This window comes from Vombatus ursinus, unplaced genomic scaffold, assembly GCF_900497805.2.
Source record: "Vombatus ursinus unplaced genomic scaffold, bare-nosed wombat genome assembly UNPS02014791.1, whole genome shotgun sequence".
Classification (NCBI taxonomy): domain Eukaryota; kingdom Metazoa; phylum Chordata; class Mammalia; order Diprotodontia; family Vombatidae; genus Vombatus; species Vombatus ursinus.
Window position 1 is genome coordinate 63,070,134 of NW_020954569.1, and position 24,545 is coordinate 63,094,678.

Genomic DNA, 24,545 nt, shown 5'->3' on the forward strand with positions numbered 1-24,545 from the left:
GATGGGGGTGAGGTGTGGGGGGGAGCTGAGAAAGAGTCGGGGTCTATGATTGGAGGGTGAAGGAGGGCCGAGGTCTGTGACTGGTGGGCGAGGAAGGGTCGGGGTCTGTGATTGGAGGGCGAGGAAGGGCCGGAGTCTGTGATGGGGGGGTGAAGGAGGGCCGAGGTTTCTGATTGGAGGGTGAAGGAGGGCCGGGTCTGTGATTGGGGGGCGAGGGAGGGTTAGCGTCTGTGATTGGGGGATGAAGGAGGGCCGGGGTCTGTGATTGGGGGGCTGGCATGGGCCCCGATGTTGGGCCAGGTGAGGGTCACGGCTCCGACACTGGGGGGAGGGGGAGCGTCTGTGACGCGCCGGGGTATAGGGGGTAGGTAGGCGGGAGTCACCCGGAAGAGGAGGGAAACGCATAATGGGGAAGACGTAAGCCCGCGGTGACCTACCTTGGTTTTAGTCCGGCTGGCCTTGGCCTTGGTCCGACGCGGGGCCTTCACCGCCTCGGCCATGTTTCCGCCTCCTGCTCTGACCTGGGTTTGTTGTTGTCAAAATGCTTCCCTACGCACAGTCCTCTTCATTTCCGCCTCAGTCACGTGGCCCGCGCCTCCACCAATCCCCTACGAGGGGTCGGACCCGGACGCCCTGCGGGCCATGGAGTAAGGCAAACTCCCGCCCGCCGGCGGCTCTTTTCCTGGGAGCGGGCGGGGCTCACAGCCTTCCCTGCTTCTCCCAGTGACCCAGATCCGCCCAGCTTCGCTACGGGGTGCTCCGCGGGGAGGGGAGAGCGTAGCGCATGCGCCCAGCGCCTCCTTCCAGTCCCCACCCCTCCCTGGACGTAGAATCGGCGCTTCAGGGGCCATGGGGTACCCTGACCCCGAGCACAGTAGTGCTTGTCCTGTGCTGGGGAGCCCGCGACCCTCCGAAGCGGCCCATTCCGTTTTGGGACCGCCCTCATTGTCTCATTAGGGAGCTTTGCTTTTTATTTTTGTTTTGTGTTATGGAGATAGAAAACTCCCGGGTGAAGAAACTCCTTCTCCCATTGCAGATCGGCATCTCTTCTGCGACCTCCCATCAGCAACCTGTCTGGTCTTAAAGAGGTTCCTAGAGCACCGACGCGCTGAGGGACCTGTCGAGGGTCTCACAGCAGCATGTATCCGAGGTCAAATTCGAACCGAGGTCTTCATGGGTGTGAAGCCAGACTCCATGAAGCTGTCTTTTCTCTTCTTTTATTTCAGCCCACAGTTGGCTTCTCCGACTCCGCGGTTTCTTCATATGGGTATTCCCTCCGCTGAAGATCTCGGAGCTGCCGTGGCCGAAAAATTCATTATCCCTGGGCCAACCCTATAGCCGTCTTAGCCAGATGTGCCTGGAGCTTATTCTCTAACCCTTCCTTCCCCGTGTTAATTACTTTGTATACTTTATTATTATTAATTTTGAGTTTGTTAGTATTTGTCTATGTCAACTCTTAATACTATTGCATATTATTTTAATATTGCATACTTCATATTGTATACTTATTAGTTACTTTGAATTTGTTAGTATGTCACCCCTGTTAATGTTATTGTATCCTTTATATTATATCTGACTTTAATACTATTATATACTTTAATGCTATCAATACTGTTGTGTGCTTACTTTACTATTAACTTGAGTTTGTTATGTAACAAATGAGAAAGTCCCAGAGACATAATTTCTGAGTAATAATTTTATTAATTGTGGCTAGCAAATAATTAATAAAGTGTTGTCAGTGGCACTCTCCGGAACCAAAGAAGAATTCTGGAGAAACCTTAACCTTCAAATCTTCTTGGGGAGGGGGCAGCTAGCTGGCGCAGTGCATAGAGCACTGGCCCTGAAATCAGGAGGACCTGAGTTCAAATGCGGCCTCAAACCAAACACTTGACACTTACTAGCTGTGTGACCCCGGGCAAGTCTCTTAACCCCAATTGCCTAAAAAAAAAATCCTCTCTGGGGTGGGTGTCAAATCAACCTCGATTTAAAATGAGAATGAGCATTATAATGATAGGTGGGCTTATTCTAATGAGGAGCTGAAGGAGTTGACTAATCATAAACCCTTTAGGAGAAAGAAATTGTCTCTATGCCCCGACTACCCTGCCTGGGGCAATCTGCACAAAAGGGATCCACCCAGTCAGCCTCAGGCCTCAAAGCCAGAATTCACCTAAATTAGGTTCCTTTTGTAAGGTCTTCTAGTTGGGTGAGGTGAGAAGCACCTTACTGAGAGGATTTGGGCAATTTTATCTATCAGCATTGGCCTTCTTTAGGACTGGGCTTTGAATGAGGAAATGGGAAAAAACCTTGTATCTCCTCCATATTAACTCAGTATATGTCTTCATGTGACCCCTTATAGAATGTAAGCTCCTTGAGGGCAGGAATAATTTCACTCTTGATTATTTTTTTCATCTCCAGAACCTAGTACAGTGCTTACTGGGCACATAATAACCACTAAATTATATAACTATTAGTTGGGACCTGCCAGAGTTTTCACTCTTACTAGCATTGACTTCTTCCAGAACCCAGGACCACCTTCTTTAGAGACATTCTTAAACATGCATTGCAAATGCTTTTAATTAGTGTCTAGTTACAGCATAATGGCTCTTCTGAATCTTTCTCTTCTTGTTAGAAAAATCTGAAACAAAAATCTACTGCAGGAGTGAGTAAAGGAAAGCCTTTATTACACTTCTCAAAAGACAAAAGGGCACAACACACTTTTATATGGCACATGCGCTGGTTCAGTGGTAGAATCAAATTTTAAATAGTAAGATCCATGCTCCACCCACCAGGGCTAAGATTGGTCTAGTTCAACTGAGTTTCACTCTTCCTGAACTGCCTATCCCATGTTCCTCCATGTTCTGTTAACTCCTACCACTTCATTCATCCCACCTTCAAAAATGGCAGCTATCTCCACCCTCAGGGTGTGTCAGTTAATACTCAGTAAACTTGTGGAGTAAGCAAAGTGAAGAAAAGCCTTTGTCCTGACTGAGGCCTTGACCCCGAGGGGTTGCAACCGGTTTAGCCTCCAGGGCTCTTTCTTGAGGAACTAGTTGTTTATGGAATATTTGGGGCACTTTCTGATTAGTTGAGGGACTATCCACAAGATCTGGGAAGTCCTCAGAATTCCCTTGTTTTGTTGTGGAAGCCTAACTTCTAATCCTTCTCACATTCTTCTTCAAACCTCCCGTGCTTCCCTCTCTCCCTAAACTCTAAGCTGAAAACTTGGCTCATACTTTACAGAAAAGATTGTTGGCTTTAATCCTTAACCAAGACCAACCCCTCCATCTATTCCATTGTCTCCATCAGATTGTCCTCCCTATAATCCACACTTTATCACTTATTTTCTGTGTCTCCCTATCCTTCTCTACTGTCTCTAAACATGCCCACTTCTCCATCCTCAAAAAACCTTCACTTGATCATTCCATCCCCATTAACTATCCTTCAATCTCTCCTACCTTTTGTGGCTGAACTCCTTTGAAAGGCTATCTTTGAAAGATGCCTCCATTGTCTCTCTTCTCACTCTCTCCTCAACCCTTTACAATCCTGCTTCTGACCTCATCATTCCACTGAAACTACAGTGTAATGATTGCTTAATTGCTGAATCCAATGGCCCTTTCTCAATCTTCATTCTCCTCAAGCTCTCTGCAGCCTTTTGATGAGGTCTAGAGGTGAGGGGTGCTGGTACCCCAAGATCACAACACGAGAGTCCTGCCGGAAAGAATTCGACCCAAGCCTTCTTTCAGCCAAAGACAAGGTTTATTCAAGATTCGCCATATTAGCCAGGCTCTTGAGGAATCTGAGAGTCTGTGAGGTATTGGCTACATTCTAAGAATCAGAGCAGTGGCTAGATTTTAGGTTATCTGAGCACCTTAATAGAGACAAGATGGACCTTATATACAGAAAGACTGTGGGAGGGATCTAGGAGTGGCCAAGTCTGAATGGGAGTGGTCAGTAAGCTAGGGTGAACAGAACTCCTGGGACCTGGACAATGGAGCCTAGCTAGAACTAAGTGTGGGAAATGACTGGGGGCCATAGGGAGGTAAAATCTGATGGAGGGGAGATTGGATGTAGCCACAATGAAAGGCCAGTTGATGGGATTATAGCCTCAAGCAAACACCAGAGATTTGGTCTGTGCGAAAGTCCAGGGTTTTTCCTTTTTGGGATTTAGCTCCCATCCTCATCACTTTGACACTATTGATCACCTTGATAGCTCCTTGATACTCTAGGTTTTTGGAACACCACTCCTTCCTGGTTCTCCTACTTATCTCACTTCTCAGTCTCTTCCACTGAATCCTTATCTGAAGCATGCCCTCTAACCAGAGGTGTCACACACCAACATTCTGTTTTAGACCCCTCTTCTACTTGGTGATCTCATCAGCTCCCACAAATTTAATTAGCATCTCTATGCTGATGATTCTCAAATCTACATATAATGCTTTAACTTCTCAGTTGATCTCCATTTTTGCCCTTTCAGCTGCCTTTCAGACATCTTGAACTAGGTATCCAGTAAATATGTTAAATTCAAATTTAACTGAACTGATTATCCAAAACTGAACTCATTATCTTTCCCCCTAAACCTCCCCACCTCCTATCTTCCCAATTGCTATGGAGAGCAACAGAATTGCTAGTCCCTGAGTTTTACCTAGTTCCCTAGTCCCTGGGAGTCAACCTATGAATCATCCTCAACTCTTCACCATCTCTCATCACCCCCATACCCAAAATGTTGCAAAGGCCTGTTGCTTTCACATTTGCAAAATCTCTTTCATATGGTCCCTTGTCTCCTCTGACACTGCTACCATTCCGGTGCATGCTCTCATCCTCCCATGCCTGGACTACTGTAACAGGCTGCAGGTGGGTCTAGCTATGATTCCCCACTCCAATTCAAACTCCATTTAGCCACTAAAATGATTTTTCCAAAGCACAAGTCCAATCATGTCACACACACACACCCTACTCACTAAATTTCAGTGGCTTCCTATTGCCTTCAAGAGCAAATACAGAATACTTTATTTGGCATTCAAATCCCTCATAACCTAGCCCCTTTCCCCTCTTTTAGTCATCTTACACCTTACTTCCATCCAATATCACTGGCTTCCTTTCAGTCCCAACTAAAATCCCATCTTCTACAGGAATCCTTTCCCTACCCCTCTTAATTCTAGTGCCTTCCCTTTTCTAATTATTTTCTGTGATTCCAATATATTGCTTGTTTACTCATATTTGTTTGCATGTTGCCTCTTCCATTATACTGAACATTGCTTGAGGGTGAGAACTGTAGTTTGCCTCCTTTAGTATCCCCAGTGCATGAAACATAGTAGGTGCTTAATAGATGTTTTATCAATTGAGGATGCTGAGAGAAATGATAATTTTTCTCTCATATTAATAGCCAGTTCTTAAAATTGGGGAGACCCAAGCTTCCCATCCCCCCTATTTCTTTGTCCTAAGGCAAGTCTCTCAAGGACTGGACTAATGGAAGATAGGATTAACATTCTCCTCATTCTGGGTATTGCTACTCTATCCAACTAAGTCACACTTCTAATCTAAAATTAATTCCTGCCCATTGTGTTCCACTCTAGCTAATTTAAGTGGAGGTAATTCCTCTGTCTAGGTTGCTCAAGGCTATGTGTGGTCTAGGTGTAGAGGTAATCTCTTTATCCAATAATGACATGATGTCACTCTCCCAGTTCCTCATTAGAATAGGTCCACCTGTCTTTTTTTTTTTTTTAGGCAATTAGGGTTAAGTGACTTGCCCAGGCTATTGTCAAATGTTTGGTCGGAGGCTGGATTTGAACTTAGGTCCTCCTGACTTCAGGGCTGGTGCTCTATCCACTGCACCACCTAGCTGCCCCTACCTATCATTTATTATTAGCCAATCAGAGTTGATTGCTACCCTCAGGAACACCCACTCTTCCAATGGCATATAAACTGTGAGCCCAGCACCGTGAGTTGTTTCTGGTCTAAGTGGCCAAATGATCATTCCTTTTATTAATAAAATGCTAGCATTATTAATAAAATGATTATTTGCCCAGAAACTATGTCTCTTGAACTTTTTAAACATCACAGTACCTTCAAGTGGCACTTAAACTCTCAGAGTCTCAGTTTGCTTCTTTGCAAAATGATGGGGTTAGACTAGATTTTAAAGGTTACCTCAAGATCAAAATCTTTTGATTTCCTTTGCGTAGAGAGGAAGATCAAGAAAGGCCTGATGGAAAGACTTCAAATTCCATCATGTTAAGGATACTTGTAACCCCTGCTTTCAAAACTTAATAGAGGAACTTTGGGAACATGTCTCATGCTTCCCTTGTCTTAGTCACAAAGAAGATGATGAACAAATACTGAATAATAATTATATCAAATGTGGTCAAGAATTTATTGAATATTGATAAGAAATGAGGATAACACCTTATTTTTAAAAATAGTAATTGTATGTGCTCTAATGCAAACCAGTTTAAGGTATACTACCTAGCTTGTACCACTCAAAGAAAGCAAGAGGAGAAAGGTCTTCTCCATGCAAAACCAACATAATTTACATCTCTAAGAATGTGTTAGAGTAAAACTTTGAATGCTTCAAATTCCTAAATTGAGTTCAATAAATTCATAGCTGGTGCAGAGGGGTTAAATCTAGACCAGAGAGGGTGTGATAGAAAGCAAACACAGGAGATACCACTTATCTCCATGCCAAGGATAGGGTAACCACTGTTTTTTAATCAAATATCAGGCATACAGTTTATGGACACCTTAACTGTCACGCACATACACACACATCCCTCTCTCCTTAACCCTGTACCACATAGATAGGCTAGCTCCTTTCTAGCCACTTACTAGCACTTCTATCCCCACCCTATCTCCTCACTAACACACAGAGTGATAGATACGATGCTTCTTCAAAGACATGTTAGAGGAATACTCTTATTTTCATGGGCATCACTGTTGTGTAAAGAACAGTGGACTTGGAGATTATTTATTCCAACCCCTTTATATGAGGAAGGCCTAGAGAACCTAAGTATTTTGACCAAGGTCACATAAGTGGCAGGGCAACTTTTTTTCCCCATCACTACCTGACTGACCTTGGGTCAATCATTTCTATCTCTGGGTCTCAGTTTCCTCTTCTCTAAAAGAAGGAGGTAGGACCTCACACCATATACCATAGTAAACTCCAAATGGGTGCATGACTTAGATATAAAAGGTCACATTATAAACAAAGGGTCAAGGAAGAAACTATCTGAGATTATGAGATGTGGGAAGAGTTATAGACAGGATCATAAAAAAAATGGAAAATTTGGATTTCTCGAAATTGAAAAGGGGTTATATAAACAAAATCAATTCAACTAAGATTAAAAGGAAAAGTTAAATTGCGAGGAGGGAGGGAATCTTTATAAAAGTTTGTTTGATAAAAGTCTCATTTTCAAGAAACAAAGAATTTATTCAAATTTATAAGGATAAGAGCCATTCCACAATAAGATAACAAATAGGCAGTTTTCAAGGAAAGAAATTCAAGTTATCACTACCCATACAAAAAAGCGTTCCAAATCACTAATAACTAGAGAAATGCAAATTAAAACAACTCTGAGGTCATACCATATTATCCAATTGGCAAAGTTGACAAAAAATGTCTATGTTGGAAGGGCTGTAGGAAACAGGCACATTAATACATTGTTGGTAAAGCTGTGAATTTATGTGTGTGTCTGTGTGTGTGTCTGTGTGTGTGTGTGTGTGTGAGCTTCTGCCTCTTTCAGGAGTGAGTAGAATGCTTCATCATTGGTCCTCTGGAATCATGGTTGGTCATTTCATCTAAAATTGAGAGAGACAATAATGGCTCAGGGCTGAAGCAGATCTTCCCCTCGTTCTCACCTCCCCCCCAAAAAAATCACACTAGACTACTATACTCACCTCCCTAAGACTGACAAAAGAGAAGGAGAAATGAACTCAACACATCATTTTTTCACCTCTCCAAATACTCCAACATGAACAATCAAATAGCTGATGCTACTGATACCCATGAAGTACCCTAGGAGTATCTGTTCATAGCTATTAGAGTTTAAAGCATGTGTTTAGTGCTTAACAAATGTTTACTGGATGAATTAATATCTCCATCCAGGTTTTCAATGTCAGATTCTTGTAGGCCAAGTCCAAAATGCTTGAACTTTAGTGAAAATTTATTTTTTTCCCAAATTTGATCACTTTCAAAGCAAGAAACAATATACACTCTTACAACTATAATATTTCATGAAAATTATAACTATAATACATCTCAAATTTTCATATTGTAAATCTTAAGAAAACCCAGTTCTACACTTGTAATCCTACTAAGCCAGTTTCCAAGTAACCTATGTTGCCATCTAGTGGCATTTTCTTGTTCCCACACCATGTTATTTCCACCTTATCATTCACTTTCCGAGACTATCATATAATTAAATTCATTTCAATTTAGCGAACGCTAAGTGACTAATTGACTGTTTGACTGACTGACTAACTATGTGCAAGGTGGAGCTAGATATCAGAGTGCCAGGAACTGATGAGACTTTACAGGTCTTGCAGTTCCACATGAGGCCTGGATTCTAAGGTTTAGGTAGGTCAAGTAACTTCACCAATATAACAGAAGTGGGACTAGAATCCGGCTTTTCCAGTCCTATGTTCTTCCTCCTACATAAGACTGAACATCATAGCACTATACTGATGTAATGGGAGGACTAAGCCCTCATTGGCCTAGTTGAATTAATATTGGAATTCATTGGAATTGATATCTGGAGGGGAGAGGGACATACTGGATGAGGGCTTATGAGCAATGTAGCAGCCCTAATATGGGGATATGACCTACAAGTGCTGGCTGGGGTTTAGGAGAGTGAGCCCAAAGCCCTTGTGCCACACCAAGCAATAAATCTTCCACTCTTCCTTTATCCCTTTTCCCTTTCTCACCTAAACTCAAAAAAGCTGTCTATAATTGGTGTTTTGAGACTCTGTCTCATCTCACTTTTCTTCTAAATCCTCTGTAATCTGACTGCCCAATTTAGCAACTGAAATTGCTCTCTCTAAAGTTACTAAATTGTCAAATTGAATGACTTTTTCTCACTGGCCATCCTTGGCTTCTATGTAGCATTCAACTCTGTTGAGCATCCTCTCCTCCTAGACATTCTCCTCTGTGGCTTTCATAACTCCATTCTCTGTTGGTTCTCCTCCTACCTATCCTTACACACCTTCCCAGTCTCCTTTACTAGTTCCTCACCCCACCCATTACCTTGCATATTCTATATGTTTATGTGTCTCCCCTGACAGAACCTAAGCTCCTGAGACTTGGTAAGTGTTTCTTTTTTTCGTATTCCCAATGCTTAGAAGTGACTAACAATAATAATTTAATAAATGCTTGTTGATTCCTCATTAACAATTGTACTTTATAAATATGTGAAAGAACAAACAATGTAACTGGACTATGGTGAAATGAAAAGGACACCTGGAGTCCCAAGAGTCCTGGGTTCAAATCTCACCTTGATATTTTACTACCTATGTGACCTTGGACAAGGCATTTTAACTGTTTCCTCATCTATAAAATAAGGGGGTTTGGACTGGTTGTCCTCTGAGATTCCTGCCAGCTCTAGACAAAAAGCCAATTTGCTTATGAAATCTGTCTAGTCCTAGCTAGACAGCTATATCAGCTAACGTATGATATAATGGCAAGAAGAGCACTAGGTATGTAGTCAGAGGACTTGGCTGAGAAACTTGGCTCTGCTACTTTTACCACTTGTATGACATTAGGCAATATGGTTCACCTCTTTCGGTCTCAGTTTCCTTGTCTGTAAAATCTTTTCAAGATCTAAAATCCTGAGATCCCTTAGACAATTAGTCACCCTTGCAAAACTGTAGGCAAATTTTCAAGTCCAAGATGTTAATGGTCTCCTCTTTTGCAGAAAGGTAAATCGGAGTGAAAAACATTTAAATCGACTCATCCTCACTGCCCCTCCATTATTCAAACATTTCCACTTGCCACATCTTTAGTTGTTAAATGACTTAGAAAAGTGGTCAAATAGTTGTCTGCCCTGCTTCCATCTACTAACATTGTTGGGCCATCGCCAGTCATCTTGACTTAAGCCTTGCCACTAGACTTTGATGACTCTGGAAGAGAAAGTGAGGCTGATGACTTTGCACAGCCCTGCCTCACTTAAATCCAATTCACTTGCAAGTCAAAACATCACCCTCCTGATGTCATTGGCCTCTTTGAGGAATGATTTTGAACAACAACAACAACAGCAACCACAATAATAATAAGATTGTCCGTACTTCTTAAGCTCAACACTTTTGCCCCATGTGACACCCTTTCTCTTTACTCCTTGTATGACCCTATGTAACTTCTGCTCTTCTCTCTCTGATTCTAACTCATTTAAAATATTTTAGGGGCTTCCGACCTGAAGGCCTCAAGAGGAGAGGATATTTTCATTTTCTACTGCCCAGCAATAATTTTAATTTCAATTGGGTGTAAGCTCCGAAGAGCAAAGAGTATATTTTATGTAAACTTTGTATGTGCTTATCAGTGCTCCCCAGTGCTTATCCCCCTTAATTAATATTTCTTGAAATAAATAAGTATAGTTCAGAATCAAAAAAGAAAAATTTCTTTGAAAGAAAAATCAGAAAGTAAAAAAAATACCTCAGAGATACGCACAAAACATCAAGAACTACTACAGTGTATTTAATTTAATTTTCTTTCCAAGAAATATTTACAAATAGAAAGTGAAATAGAATTGAATTCTTAACATTTCTTAAAAGCTTACAACCCTTTAAATCAATCCCTCCATATAATTATGGTTCCAATAGATAAAGAAAAAGGTGAAATCACTGAGGAAGTCAACAATAAATAAAACTTTTTTTTTATTTATTGCTCCCCAACATAGGAAAATTTTCTGACATTTTTTAGTTTGAGGAAGTGATGATCTTTATCATACTTTAATTTCTCCATTTTTACTATGTTGAAATTACCACAAAAGGATATTCAATTTCTGCAACTTTCCTGGCCTAACCTCCCTCAAATACACTAGGCACTTGCATAAGAAAATAGTAAGCATTCAATTATCTTCGAAACAGTTTAATTCACTAAAGTGCTAGAGGATCGATCTACAGTTTACAGAATAAGATGGATGGGTCCCTTGTGTGAACAATTATAGCATGCTGAAGAAAAAAAGTTTTATATAAATGCTATTTTATTTTAAGTTGGTGGTTAAAATTTATTGAGCATCTTGAGGTTGCTAAAAGTTTTCTAGAAGTTATATGACAACACCCCCATCAATGTGGGTACCACAGTACCTTAGGACCACAGGTCCCTTAGGACCACAGAAGGATTACTAAAGTATCACTTGAAGTATAGAGTTCATATGTCTGAATGTCCAAAGTCCAGTGTATGTGTACATGTATATGTACGTATACTAAAACATACACAAACATATATATATATGTTAGATACATAGTGTATATATATTATATATATAATATCCATCTATGTATGGATATATGATGGACTTACATACATATATACATATATATGTATACATACACATACACAAACTTTTTTTTCCCTGAGAAAATCCAACTAGCAATGATTTTATAACTACAAAATTATTATTATGAAGAAGAGTGAATAGACTGCATACTGTTCATCTTAAAAACAAGAATGACACTTTAGTTGTTGGTATTCTCAACAAAGAAAGTGCAGTATAAAAGATATAGGGCTGGCCTCAAAGTTGGGAAGGGCTAGGTTCAAATTCTGCCTTTGACAATTACAAGATAATCACCTAATTACTCAATACCCCAAACAATTTTTTTTAAGATTTCAAGTTACCAATGAGTTTCTCAACTACGTCAGTAGAAAAAATTTCTACACCACAGGTTGCCTTCACTTATGAAATCATAGGTCCTAACCAGCCTTAAATTTTTTTCAACAGTAAAGAAGCCTGGAAAAAACACTTACTAGCTTTAATTTCAGCAATAGTGTTACTGGTCACTTTAAGGGAGGGAGAGAAAACAGGTGTAGTGGAAACCAGGAGGCCTACATCTTAGTCTTAACTTTACTATTAGCTGCTGTACCTTGGACAATCACATAACCTCTCTGGGCCTTATTTTCTTCACTTAGAAAGTGAAAAGATTTAGATAATCTATAAAGTCCTTTCTAACTCTACAATTCTTATTCCTCCACTAATGAAATAATACTATTATGGAAAACCTTGTAGGAATAACAGAACTTCCTTTTTTCTTAGTAAAATTATCTCTAATACCAAGAAGAGCTTTTGCATTGATGACCCTTCTTCTGATGTTTCTGCAACATAAAGATTAAATTCTCAGATTCTATAAACATTTCATAGTTTCCAGGTAGAAAACAAAAGGTTATCTACAATTGCTACCATGAATTAGGAAGAGGAATCTCTTCTGTTTGGAACTTATAGAGTCTTCAAGGAACTTTCACAACCCATCCATGACAAGTAGAACAAAAACTTGAGCACCAATTTAAAATATTAAAAGCTACAGAAGAAACAGTTTACTTCAGAGTCTTCATGACTAATACAAAATGGTAGCCAGATCTGCTCCAAATTGAATCCTTGTACAGTCAAAGAAGCATCAGGTTGAGAGTCTTCAATTCCTGAAAAAGGATACCAAATCACATTCTAAAACAGGAAAACGATCATGGCTGATCAGTTTTTAGTAGGAGATGACTAAGAGTATGTGTGCATGTGTATGTGGGAGGCTGGGTGTATTCAAGATCACATATATATAGACGCAAAAAAAAGTATATTTTTCCAAGAGAGGAAAGGAAATTGCAGGGAGCAAGTACACAGAATGATAAATATAATTTTCTATACTATTCAACTATTTGAATTGAGTTATTAGTCTCCTACTATGTATATAGCCCTGAGCTAAATCTTGCCATTGAAAATTACAATGTTTTATGGTAATTGAGATTATTTGTTTTTTTTCTAATGCCTCTTCCAACAATGTACTAGTGTACCTCTCTTCCCATACCCCCCAACACTGACTATTCCAATCTTTTGTCATCTTTTGATGTCTGCTTTTTAAAAAATTTCTTATATTTTTATAAAATTTAATTAAATATTTTTTCAAATAAAATCCACTTTCTCTGCCTCCTCCCAGAGTTACCACTGGGAAAGCAAGAAAAACAAAAACATTACAAACATTTGTAATCAAGCAAAATAGATTCTTGTATTGACCATGTCCCCCCCCAAAAAATAGATAATTGAGATTTATTTTAATCTTCAGGCCAGATTTTGTTCTTATTTGCATATTAAATATGTTACAACTAAAGAAATAGAGATGAGCAGGCCAGATGAAGTGCATAACAAATAAAAACAATTAATGGGTTTATATATTGTTCTTTTATTCTTAATTAAATTCCAAAGGCTAAAGAGTTTGTTCAAACCCTGCTTAAACATTCATTAAAATTGTTTCCATGTACAAATGTTAACTGAACTAATTTCCCTGCTTTAAGATACCATGAAACAAATTCTCTTATTATTATTTATTGAACCCCTCTATTTATGAAATTGCTGGGCATTCTAATTGAGTAAGCATTTTTGTATCCCTCTATACCCAGCACTGTGGCTTCCCTCATAACTTATCTATTTGAGGAGAGAAGATAAAGAAACAGAAAATAGTAGGAAATGAAACAACCCAGAGAATCAAGTGCTAAACTGAGTCAATCCATCAACAAGCATTTATTAAGCACCTACTATGTACCAAGCACTAAGCAAATATAATTTAATAAAATATAATTATTTTCTAGAATTATACAAGAAATACTATGAACCAGCAAAAATGAGAGAGATTAAAAGAATCAACATCACCAATATAAGATGGAAGAAAATCTGCCTAAACATGAGAATTAAAGGTAAGCTTGGGATAAAAGGTTTGGGCTTTGTTTCTTTTGCAGGGTAGTGTGAGAGGGTTTGAATACAAATCTCTGATTTCATCAGAGAACTCCAAGTATGGAGTTCCTTCCATCATTCCAATTGGCAGCTTCCTTCGAGAACTGTCTGGGACAAGAAGTTAAGTGACTTGCCCAGGGTCATACAGCTTATATGCATCAGAAGCAATATTAAAACCAGGTCTTCCTGACTCTAAGGCCAGACTTTTATCTAATTCAACACAGTTCCTATCAGTATAGAGATAAAAATTGATACTTGTATAATATGAGTTAGCATTATGATAATAATTCACTTTATAGTCTACAAAGTCTTTTCCTCACAACAACCCTGTGAAGTAGATAGCACAAGTATTATTATCCTCATTTTACCAGAGAAGCAAATTGATGGTCAGAAGTAAAGTATCTTACCCAAGGTCACTCAGCTAGTGTCAGAGCTAGGACTTAAAACTCAGGTTTGTGGGTTTCAAGATCTATGTTCTCTCTATTTTATCATGCATTCTCTGCATTCCCCTAAACAGTGCCATACACTCAGGAGTAATTCAGTACGTTTATCAGTAGCAAAAAATGGCTCCACAACTACAATTTGCCTAAATTAATATCAGACTTGGAATAAATGCTCTTACTGTTGGTACTGGTTAGAGATAATATTGCATTCAGTCACCAAAGAGTAATCATCATCGTCTGTGAAAGAGAAAGAATACAAGGTAAGACAAAGCTAATATTTTCTCACTGAAAATAACTTGCACATTACACTTCAAGTTTTACAAAGAGCTTTTCTCAGAACAGTCTTAGGACATATATGAAACAGTCATATCCCTGAGTTACACAAAAGAGACAATCAGATTGCTGAGCTGCTGTTGTGAAACATGAGCTGTAAAAGAAGAAATGAAGGTGAACAAACATCCCAAATTTTTTAACACTAGGTGAATTCTTTAAACCACAAACTATTAAACTGGAATTCAAATTCTGGCAAAATTTGGGGACATTATTAAAAAGACCTTCTTTAAGGCATTTTGAAAAGAAAGCAGTGATCACTAAGAATTAGCATGAGTCCATCAAAAACAGGCCATGCCAAACTAAGCTCATTTCCTTCTATACATAAAGTTACCTGATGGGAGGAGAGCAGATTAATGTTATAGATATAGTATGCCTGGATTTCTGCAAAACATTTAACCAAGTCTCTCTTTGTGGAGAAGATGTATAGATGTGGACTGGATAATAATATAGTTTAATAGATTTGGAACTCCTTGAATACAAGACCCAGAATTATGAACTTCCCACCTTATGCAAAACCCTAGTGGAAGAAGTATCTGCCTTCAAAGGGCTCACAATATAGCAAATCTGATGTGTTTATCTCTAAGGCAGTACTGAACACTGTGATAGAATTATTGTGAAATACTGTTTAAATCTTATTTAAACAACACAAAACCCACACACAAGAAACATTTAGAGAGTAATTAATTAAGGTCTAAACTGTAAGTTAATTCAGTAAGGGTTCAAACAAGGGAGGGGGAAGTGAAAAATCAGCCCAATGTCCTGATAATCAGACTTATTTTCTTCATGACTAAGCAAACAAATTTGTGCATAATTGATTTCATTTTTGAACATCTGCCTCCTACATAAGCTGGCCCAGGCTCTTTATTTACCCTCCTTGGACATAATCCAAAGGAAACTACCCCAGAATTGTACTGTCCTCATGGTAGCTCATAGAGGAAACTGCCTGAGAAGAAGTTCCTTTGGTCACTTCAGTAACTAAATCTCTTTGGCTGGACAACAAAAATAGTTTTGCCATAACCACATACCCTATTCTCATAAATAGTGTTATAGCAAGGTTACAGGCTTATTTTCATTCATGTAACTAATTTACAAACTAGCTCCTTGTTCCCTTTGATTTGCCAAATTCCAGATAACCAACCTTACAGAGAATTTAACTCAAGTATTTAAGAAGGAATTATCCTGACATACCTGATACATTTTGAGGAATTGGTGGAGGTCCTCTCCTGCAAAAGAGATGAAAATTAAATGTCATTCTCTCTTTGGATTATGTTAATCCTGTTATATTCTAGGTTACAATGAGCCTGCACTCTCCTCATTCAGCATCAGGTTTGGTTTTTGGTTTGAGGTCTTCAGTAAGACCTTAAATAAAATATCCATGTGCAGCCTGGCTCAGCCGGAATCTATGCTTCAGATGTTAATGCTGTGACTACCCTTAGCCCAGCATGGATCAAGAGCCCTCCAAACTCAACTGAAATAAAACTAAGACTTCAGAAATTTGGATATACTGCACTCCAGAGCTGACCTCCTGTCAGACAAAGGACACATTTGTGTACTTTCTAGAACATGTAATGATAAAAAGTTATCCTATTCATAATTACATAATGAAAACAAAGGCCCATCATTTTAACACCAACATCTAACCAGTGTTGCTATACTACAGCAAGCCAGGGAATACAGCTGTCCTCAAGGAGTTAAAAATTAATATCACACAGAGGGTAATGAAGAGGTACAGAGTGGGTCTGGGCAGCCTGAAAGTATAACCAAGGAGGAGTTCTGAAGAAGAACAGGCATAAAGAATGTCATCAAAGAAATGTATGAAGAAGAAAGGATGGTCGGGTCATGAGACAAGAATGAGAGAAGATAACAGGTGAACAGACAGCAAGAATTCTCTACCAGTACCCTTGTGACATCCGGAGAAAGTGAGGAATGCTTCTATTCCATTGGGCTGGGTTACTATAGGGAGCATATGGGAAGACAGACATAAAATCTGCACAGGATAGGCAGGCACGGATGGGCTGCAATCTACATTACTGAAGGAAACTCCCAAATCAATGAATCATGTGTACAATTGAGCATTCATTAAATGCATAACAACAGTAACTTGAAGTTGAAGTATCTTTTGTAGTTCTACCTGAACTAAGTTTGAAGGGAACAGTGAAATTACTGAACCTCCTTCTTATTTCATACCTTAATGTCTAAATGCCCCACGGCTAAATCTCTAGTAATGTCACCTAGAGAATACAGTGGGTAAGTTATCAATTTAAATCCACCCTAAGAAATTAAGAGGGAAAAAGTTTGTTACAATTTTTTTTTCAAAAACTAAACCAAAGCTGAAAGCTATGTAATTATTACGATCAAGCTTGGCCACAGAATCATACCTCCCTCCACTCTTTGCAGATGTAGGGGGTACTACACATACTGTCAGACATAATTGATGTGTTGATTGGGTTTGCTGAACTTTTTCCCCCTTCTTCCATTTTTAAACTTTGTTACAAGTGATGTTTCACTGGGCAGGAAAGGGAGAGAGATATATTTGTAAATGAGGGTATATGGAAACAAAAGATACCAATATAAATAAGTTTTTAAGAAATGGTTTGTCTCCAGAGCAAGGTAAGAGCAACTAGTCCATTATTACCTTCCTACATTAGGTCCTGGATTTCGTCCTGGTACTGGATTTTTCTGGGAGTTATAGAAATTCTCATACAAAATAGGTGCTGTAAAAGTCATCAAGAAATAGGATATTAAAGGGCAATTCTCCAAAATAAACATAGGTTGCACAAAAGGCATGCTGCTCCTAGGACTGCTTCAATAACCCCCATTGAACTACTTACCTGGCGGCACTTGTCCAGTCCTTCTCTGAGCTACAAAATAGTCAATGTCCCTTTCAATGCTACACATTTCTAAACTTTTACGGACTTCTTCAAACATCTAGTAAAAGAGAAGCAGATAAATCAAAAGGCACAGTAACTCCATCAGCAGTGACACTATTCATTCACATAGGAGATTCACTAAATAACTGGTATTTCTTTCCAGATTTTGTTTGTTAAAAAGAGAATAACTTGGTAAAATCTTTCAATGTCATTGGTAATGACCTTTCCATTATATTAGTCTCACAGTATCAATTGACACAAAAATTTCATTACAATTTTACTTTGAAATAAAAATTTCCATCCTATCTCTATGACCTCAATTCACTACTCTAATTGAACCACTCATCAGCACAACCTAAAACATGAACATCACTGGACAAAGACTTCATCAAAGATCTTGAACTCTGAAATTCCCTCTCTAACAAAATGTGTTACCTACTCACCCTAAACTCATCTCACTCCTCAATCTTCCTCTTTCTATTGAGGGTAGTGCCATCCTTCCCATCATGCAGGTTTTCAACCTTAGTGTCAGACTTATTTCTTCACTATCACTCACGCCATATACCCAATCAATTGACAAATTATGCTATTTGTACCTTCCCCAGACCTCTCTCACATTAGTACCCTTCTCTTCATTCACAAAGCCTGTCTTCGTTATGCCTAATATGATTAAGGCTATTGTATTACTGGTGAGAAGGGTGATTTTATGACCAGAAAGGAACATTCAGGTTAAGTCTGGTGTTAGTCCAGAGAAAACTGGGACCGAAAGCTTTTTCTCTAGTAGATGGCAGGTCTAGAATTTCAGGAATACCTGGATTCTTCATATCCTGCCCCTGACATTTGCTTGCTGTGAAACCCTCAACAAATCTTCTCACCATAGTATCTTCATCTATAAAATGAGAGCTTTGGATGAGATGGGCTCTAAGGTCCCTTCCAGCTTGAGATCCATAATCCCTGCACTAGATAAGGATAGAGGCAGAGCAGTGATAATCCATTCTGGTCTGATTCTGCACTGATATCCAATCTATTGTTGTCAATGGAAAACTAGAGTCATTCTGGGACTGTCCAAGAGGCTCAAGTCTGCTTAAGGCCACTTAGTGGCCATTACAGATCTTCTAGACCAAAATGGAACCTTTTTAGGACTTGACCATGCTCCTAACAGAATCTAACCAAACCTGGCCTCTCTGCCCTGGGCCTAAACCTCCTAAGAGTGACCTGGACCCTAAACTAATCTTCAGAGGTGGAGTTGTCTTTCAATGTCATTTTCTCCTTCATGGTGAATTCATAACATCTCTTGCTCTAAACCATCATGTCTTAAACTTTTTGATCTTAGGACCCCTTTACTCTCTTAAAAATTATTGAGGACCCCAAGGAGCTTTTGTTTATGTGAGTTATGTCCATCGACATTTACAATATTAGAAATTAAAACATTTTAGCATTATTATGAAAGTAGTTTTAACCCTGTGGACCCCCAACAGGGTCTTGGAGGCCCTTTGGGTCCCCAGAATACATTTTAAGGACTATAGCTATAAGATACTTATTTGACACTTGCTCCCCCCGTGCCTTGTGACATCTCTGGTGCTGTTGTCTTACAATGTTATGGAACTTTCATATTTTTACTTAACTTTCTGTACATATGTGTCTCATTTCCCCAGCCAACTCTTTCAAGGCAGCAACTCTGCCTTATGATGCTTTGTATGCTCTAAGGCACCTAGCATAATACAATGCACATCATGGGTGCTACAGTCAGATTTCCAAGACGGAGAGTTGACCACAATAAAAGCCCACGAGGCAAGAGAGATGTCATGGCAAATGCAAGTTTTATGGTCTAGTACATAATATCTGAATTTAAAGTTTCTTCATAGCCTGACGCCCTAGACAGAGCTGTGCTTACAAGAGTGGCAGCAACCCCCATTTCAGAGTTTCCAGTCCTTGATGAATCCATCTTACGTAAGAAGAGCTTGGGATACATTTCAAATAAACAAGCATCCCTTAAATGATCCCCTGGCTGTTTAGATGCTTCAACATCCACACTTCAAGGCCCCTCTTCTCTTTAAAGATCAGGGAATGAAAGAGACAATGACCATATTTCTCTTTTCAGGCATGCATTTGTTAATTTGCTGTGTTCTTTGTTACAATGTATGGGATACAATGTTTATAGTTTTATTCATGATTTTATTACTTATTTTGAATGCTTCTTTGTTTTTGTTGATGCTTATTAAGTTTAGAAAGAAAAAGCTTAGACAATTGAATTCTACTATCTATAGCTAAAGATGTCTTCAGATAGGAGCATTAGGCTAGGAGACAAAAGATCTTGATTTTAATTTAGGTTATACAAGTATGTAAGTATAAACAAGTCACTTCCCTTTTCTGGGTCTCAGTTGTCTCATCTGTAAAATGAAGGCCTAGACTAGATGACCTATCTTCCATAGGATAGGAGATCTAGAACTAGAAGGCACCTTAGAGGTAGTTCATTGGGTATGATCTCCTGTCCTTTTGCATATAATGAAACTGAAGCCCAAGGAGGCTACTTAACTTGCCCAAGGACATACAGGTAAGTAGAAGGCCAGAACTTGAACTCAGGTCTTTTGACTACAAATCCAGCTCTCTACTTCACCATGCTTGCAGTTCTAAGATTCCATAACTTAGTACAATATCTACCTAACAGGTCTGGAAATGATGCTGGCCTGCTTACCTCATCACTTATGACACATTGAAGTGAGAGCTGATTCATGTGTTGCCACAACGCATTCCGGAAATAGTTTATTCGTTCACATTCTTGAATCTCAAAGAACTAAAGAGATATAAATTGAAGTATACATTTATGCAGGGAAAGGGTATGGTGTGATGTACTCTTTAGATCAGCAGTGACTTAAGGAACACAAAAAAACTCTCAGTGATCAGTGTGCATTGCCCAATTTGTGTAATTAAACCCAAACTGGCTTCCTTCCATCACCCAGTAAACTCCTAGGCCAATTCCCTTCTACCATTTGGTTATTTACTGAGAGAATGAAAATTAATTTTAATAACAATTATAATCAGAAACAGTGTGGGGAGGAAAGGACATAAAACTCTAGTTTTTTTTTATTTTAGTAGAATTAATTTCACCCACCCACCCCCACTTTTGAGAGACAATGGGACGTGGTTAAAAAAAAAAAAAAAACCCTTGGACTAGGCCAGATGATTTCGATTACAGTCTTGGCTTAGCCACTGATGTTGTGCAACTCGGGAAAATATGCTTCTTTACCCTCTGCCTTAATTTCTACATCTATAAAATGTGGAAAACATCACCTAGCCCATGTACCTCATAGGGTTGTTCTAAGGATATAATGAGAATGCATATGAAAGACATTTTAAAAGTTGACAATACAAATTCAAATATTTTTTATTTTGAATGAGTATAAATTAATCTAAACAACTACTTTGCCTTTCTTTCCTATGAAACCTTTACTTACTATCCCTTGAATTCTTTTTGTGGTGTTTCCTCTTTCTCCCATCTCCACAAATGTTAGATGGCTGATGGAAGGTTTGATCAGAACTGAGGGCATGGTTGAGACTTGGAGGGATAGGAGGGAAACTATTCTAAAAATTCATGTAGCCAATTTATATTCCTAATATGATGATGATGATGGTGGTGGTGGTGGTAATGGTGATGATAACAGCTAGTATTTATATAGTGCCTACTGTGTGCCAGGCATTGTGCTAAATGCTTTACAAACATTATTTCATTTGATCCTCACAAAAACCCTGGGAAGTAGGTACTATTATTATTCTTATTTTACAATTGAGGAAACTAAGGCAAACTTAACTAAGGTTAAGTGACTTCCCCAAGGTAATATAGCTAGTAGGGGTTTGAGCTGGGATTTGAACTTAGGTCTTCCTGACCCTAAGCCCAGCACTCTATCCACTGCACTTCCCAGATGCCTCTTAGTATATATACCAATAGATAATTAGAAAGTAGGTAGATAGATAGATAGATAGATAGATAGATAGATAGATAGAGATTGGCATATAGATACATATATATATATATAGTTCATTTTATATCTACATCTATAGAGTATCAATATGTGGGCAGCTAGGTGGCACAGTGGATACAGTACTGGGCCTGAAATCAGAAAGACTCATCTTTATGAGTTCAAATCTGGCCTCTAGACACTTACTAGCTAGATGAACTTGAGTAAGTCACTTAACCCTGTTTGCCTCAGTTCCTCATCTTTAAAATGAGCTGGAGAAAGGAATGGCAAGCCAATCCATTATCCTTGCCAAAAAAACTCCAAATGGGGTCACGAAGAGTTGGACATGACTGAATCAACTGCATAACATATCAAAATCTTCTAAATTGAGAAAAAAGATGCCTGGACCTGTGATTTTCTTGGTTTGGGGAAACTTCTGGTATGTAAACTCCCTCTATAGATGCAAATCATGAGCTCAGCAGTATGAGTCATGGCAGACTTGATGCCAGGTCCTCTGGTCTTCAAAGGCAACCTATACACACATTTGCATATATGTATGTATGTACATATGTGTTTATGCATGTATGCATGTATGTTTATTTGCAGACATTCCCAGAATAAATAGAAATTACTTTTGGATTAGCTGCTATTTTATATTTACCAGCACCCAAGCTTCAATCCTTTCCTTTGCTGTGAATGATTGAGAATAAACTCTATTCAAAAATCCTGAATATAATTGAAAGGAAAGGAATATGTTCTAAGAAATGTTAGAAGAGACTGAAGGAGAAAAAATTGAAAACAGAAAGCCAGGTTCTATTTACCTTAATATTCTGAAAGTTTAAGCAGAAAGAACTGGGAATCAGGAAATTTGAAGTCTAGTGCAAATTCTTCCACCTTTGTGACCTTGGGCAAATCCTATCCTCTCTCTGGTCCTCTATATCATCTCTCAAAAGAGAGTCAATAAGAGGCATCTAGGCAATCATCCTATATGACCTATAAGGTTCTTTTCCACCCCTACATCTTACAATTCTATAGCAATTGAAGTGTCTATCATTGTAGAGAAAAGCCTCTGCTTGCGTGTATGTTAGTTTTCAGAGGCAGCTCCTCCCATCCCAAGCAATTTCTTGACAGATTTACCTCACAGGCTTTGCTGTGTTCATCCTGCCAGTCTTCTCTTATCTTCTCCAGCAAATTGATGCTCAACAAGTATGTTTTGTCTGCAAGAGAAATGAAAATTAGCAAGAAAAAAAGATGAAGATTCTGTTAAAAGAAAGATAAGAAAAGCAATTAGAAATTCTTTCTGTTTAGCTGCAGTACCGTCATTCTCCAAAGATTACTAAGTATATTGTGGACATCATTATCTCTTTCATCCTCATGGGCTTCCAGGGAAATTGGGAAGTGGAAGCCATCAATGGCCTCATTTTTGTGGAAAAAGAGTGGGGGAAGGAGGGAGGAAAGAAGAGTACACCTTAATATAAGACCAAGGTTAATTCTATTGAGTCCATGGGTTCCCTTTTTCCCTTCCTCATTGTATGGTCCACCCTTTATAGCAAACAGTTTCTAAGAATGCAATAATAATCAACTTAATTATCTGGAGATAAACCCACTATAAAAGTATATACAACAAATAAAGTTTAAAGGGAGTTGGACAGTCCCAAGGATAAGCAAGGCCAATTCTCCATGCAACTATGAGGCAGAGGAGGGGGATGAAATGAGAAAGGGGAAAAATTTATCAGGTGGTAGTAACAGTGGCAGTCAGGGAAAGCACAGAATTCTATCCAGGTATATCTTTTCTTAAACGGGTCAGTAAGCCAGACAAGGGTCAAAGTACTCAGGATTACATTCAGTTCAGGGATAGCAGTGCCCTCCCTTTGCAATTAGCTCATTGCTGGTACATGTCTGCACCTCTAGGCTCCTTTCTCAGTGGAGTTCAAAAGTTATCAGACTTTTCCCATCCTGCCCAACTTCAACCTCTCATGATACTTCAGCCCTTCCTTCCATCTGTGAAAAACTACATTTCTCATCAGCACTTTTGCTAATAAGAGGGAGGAGAAGGAAATAAGCACTTAATAAACGTCTACTATGTGCCAGGCACTGTGCAATAAGCAGTTTACAAATATTATCTTGTTTGGTCCTTACAGCAACTGAGTAGTAAGTGCTATTATTATCCCTTTTTTAAAGATGAGGAAGCTGATGCAAATAGAGGTTTAAGTGATTTGCTCAGGGTCATACAGTAAGTAAGTGCCTAAGACTGAATTTTAACGCAGTACTTCCTGATTCCAAGTCTAGTGTTCTATCCACTGTACCACACAAGCACAGAAACAATTAGCAGAACTCAACTCATTTTTTTAAAAGATCAGAAACAGAGGGGCAGAGCCAAGATGGCAGAGGGAAAGCAGTGACTTGCTTGAGCTGTCCCCCAAATCCCTCCAAATACCTATAAAAATGGCTCTAAACAAATTCTAAAGCAGCAGAACCCACAAAAAGACAGAGTGAAACAAATTTCCAGCCCAAGACAGCCTGGACGGTCAATCAGAAAGGTGTATCAAGCTAGGCGGGGAGAGGAGCACAGAATGGCATGGGCGCACAGGCCACAGCAAACCTGGAGCAGGCCTCAGAGGACTGAATCACAGGCAGCTGTGGTGGTTTCCAGACTTCTCAACCCACAAACACCAAAGACAACTTAGAAGGTCAGTGGGAAAAGTCTGTTTCTATGGTGCTGAGAGAGAAGCACAGTGGGGTTCCAGACCTGGGATGGAGGCTGCCTCCTGAGCTTCTGGCCCACAGACTGAGGGGGAATCAAGTGGCTGATCAGAGGGGAATTGCAAGGATCTCTCTGCTGGTGCAGGATTCTCTTGTTTTGCCCGTGCTTGGATCTGGGCCACAGTTCTGGCTGGCGATCCTGGGGAGAGGAGGAGCACTGGCATGGTGGAGCTTGTAGTGGCTGTGGAGAGGAAACCCTCCTCGAGGTTCCAAGACAGAAAAGAGTGCTCATAGACCAGAGCACAAGCCAGGAAAGGAGTAAACACC

General features: G+C 39.3%; 2 protein-coding genes across 6 annotated transcripts in view; both read right to left on the minus strand.

Moving 5' to 3' along the window:
- The window catches only part of EPG5 (ectopic P-granules autophagy protein 5 homolog), a 123,520-nt gene extending 122,935 nt beyond the window's left edge, over nt 1-585 (minus strand). For both annotated transcript variants that reach the window (XM_027868838.1, XM_027868839.1), the window contains exon 1: nt 438-585. In XM_027868838.1, the coding sequence (XP_027724639.1) occupies nt 438-500 (63 nt within the window). In that variant the 5' untranslated portion in view covers nt 501-585. The remainder of the gene's footprint in view (nt 1-437) is intronic.
- A 7,057-nt stretch (nt 586-7,642) lies between these two features.
- Nucleotides 7,643-24,545, minus strand: part of PSTPIP2 (proline-serine-threonine phosphatase interacting protein 2) — an 82,734-nt gene continuing 65,831 nt past the window's right edge. For 2 of the 4 annotated variants that reach the window (XM_027868723.1, XM_027868725.1), the window contains 7 exons: nt 22,653-22,732; nt 20,255-20,353; nt 17,521-17,617; nt 17,325-17,403; nt 15,878-15,912; nt 14,536-14,593; nt 12,480-12,613 (listed from right to left, as the gene is read on the minus strand). In XM_027868723.1, coding sequence (XP_027724524.1) covers nt 12,607-12,613; nt 14,536-14,593; nt 15,878-15,912; nt 17,325-17,403; nt 17,521-17,617; nt 20,255-20,353; nt 22,653-22,732 — 455 coding nt within the window. In that variant the 3' untranslated portion in view covers nt 12,480-12,606. Of the gene's footprint in view, nt 7,789-12,479; nt 12,614-14,535; nt 14,594-15,877; nt 15,913-17,324; nt 17,404-17,520; nt 17,618-20,254; nt 20,354-22,652; nt 22,733-24,545 lie in introns of those variants that run through there. The other 2 variants (XR_003569676.1, XM_027868724.1) reach the window with 2 other exon arrangements.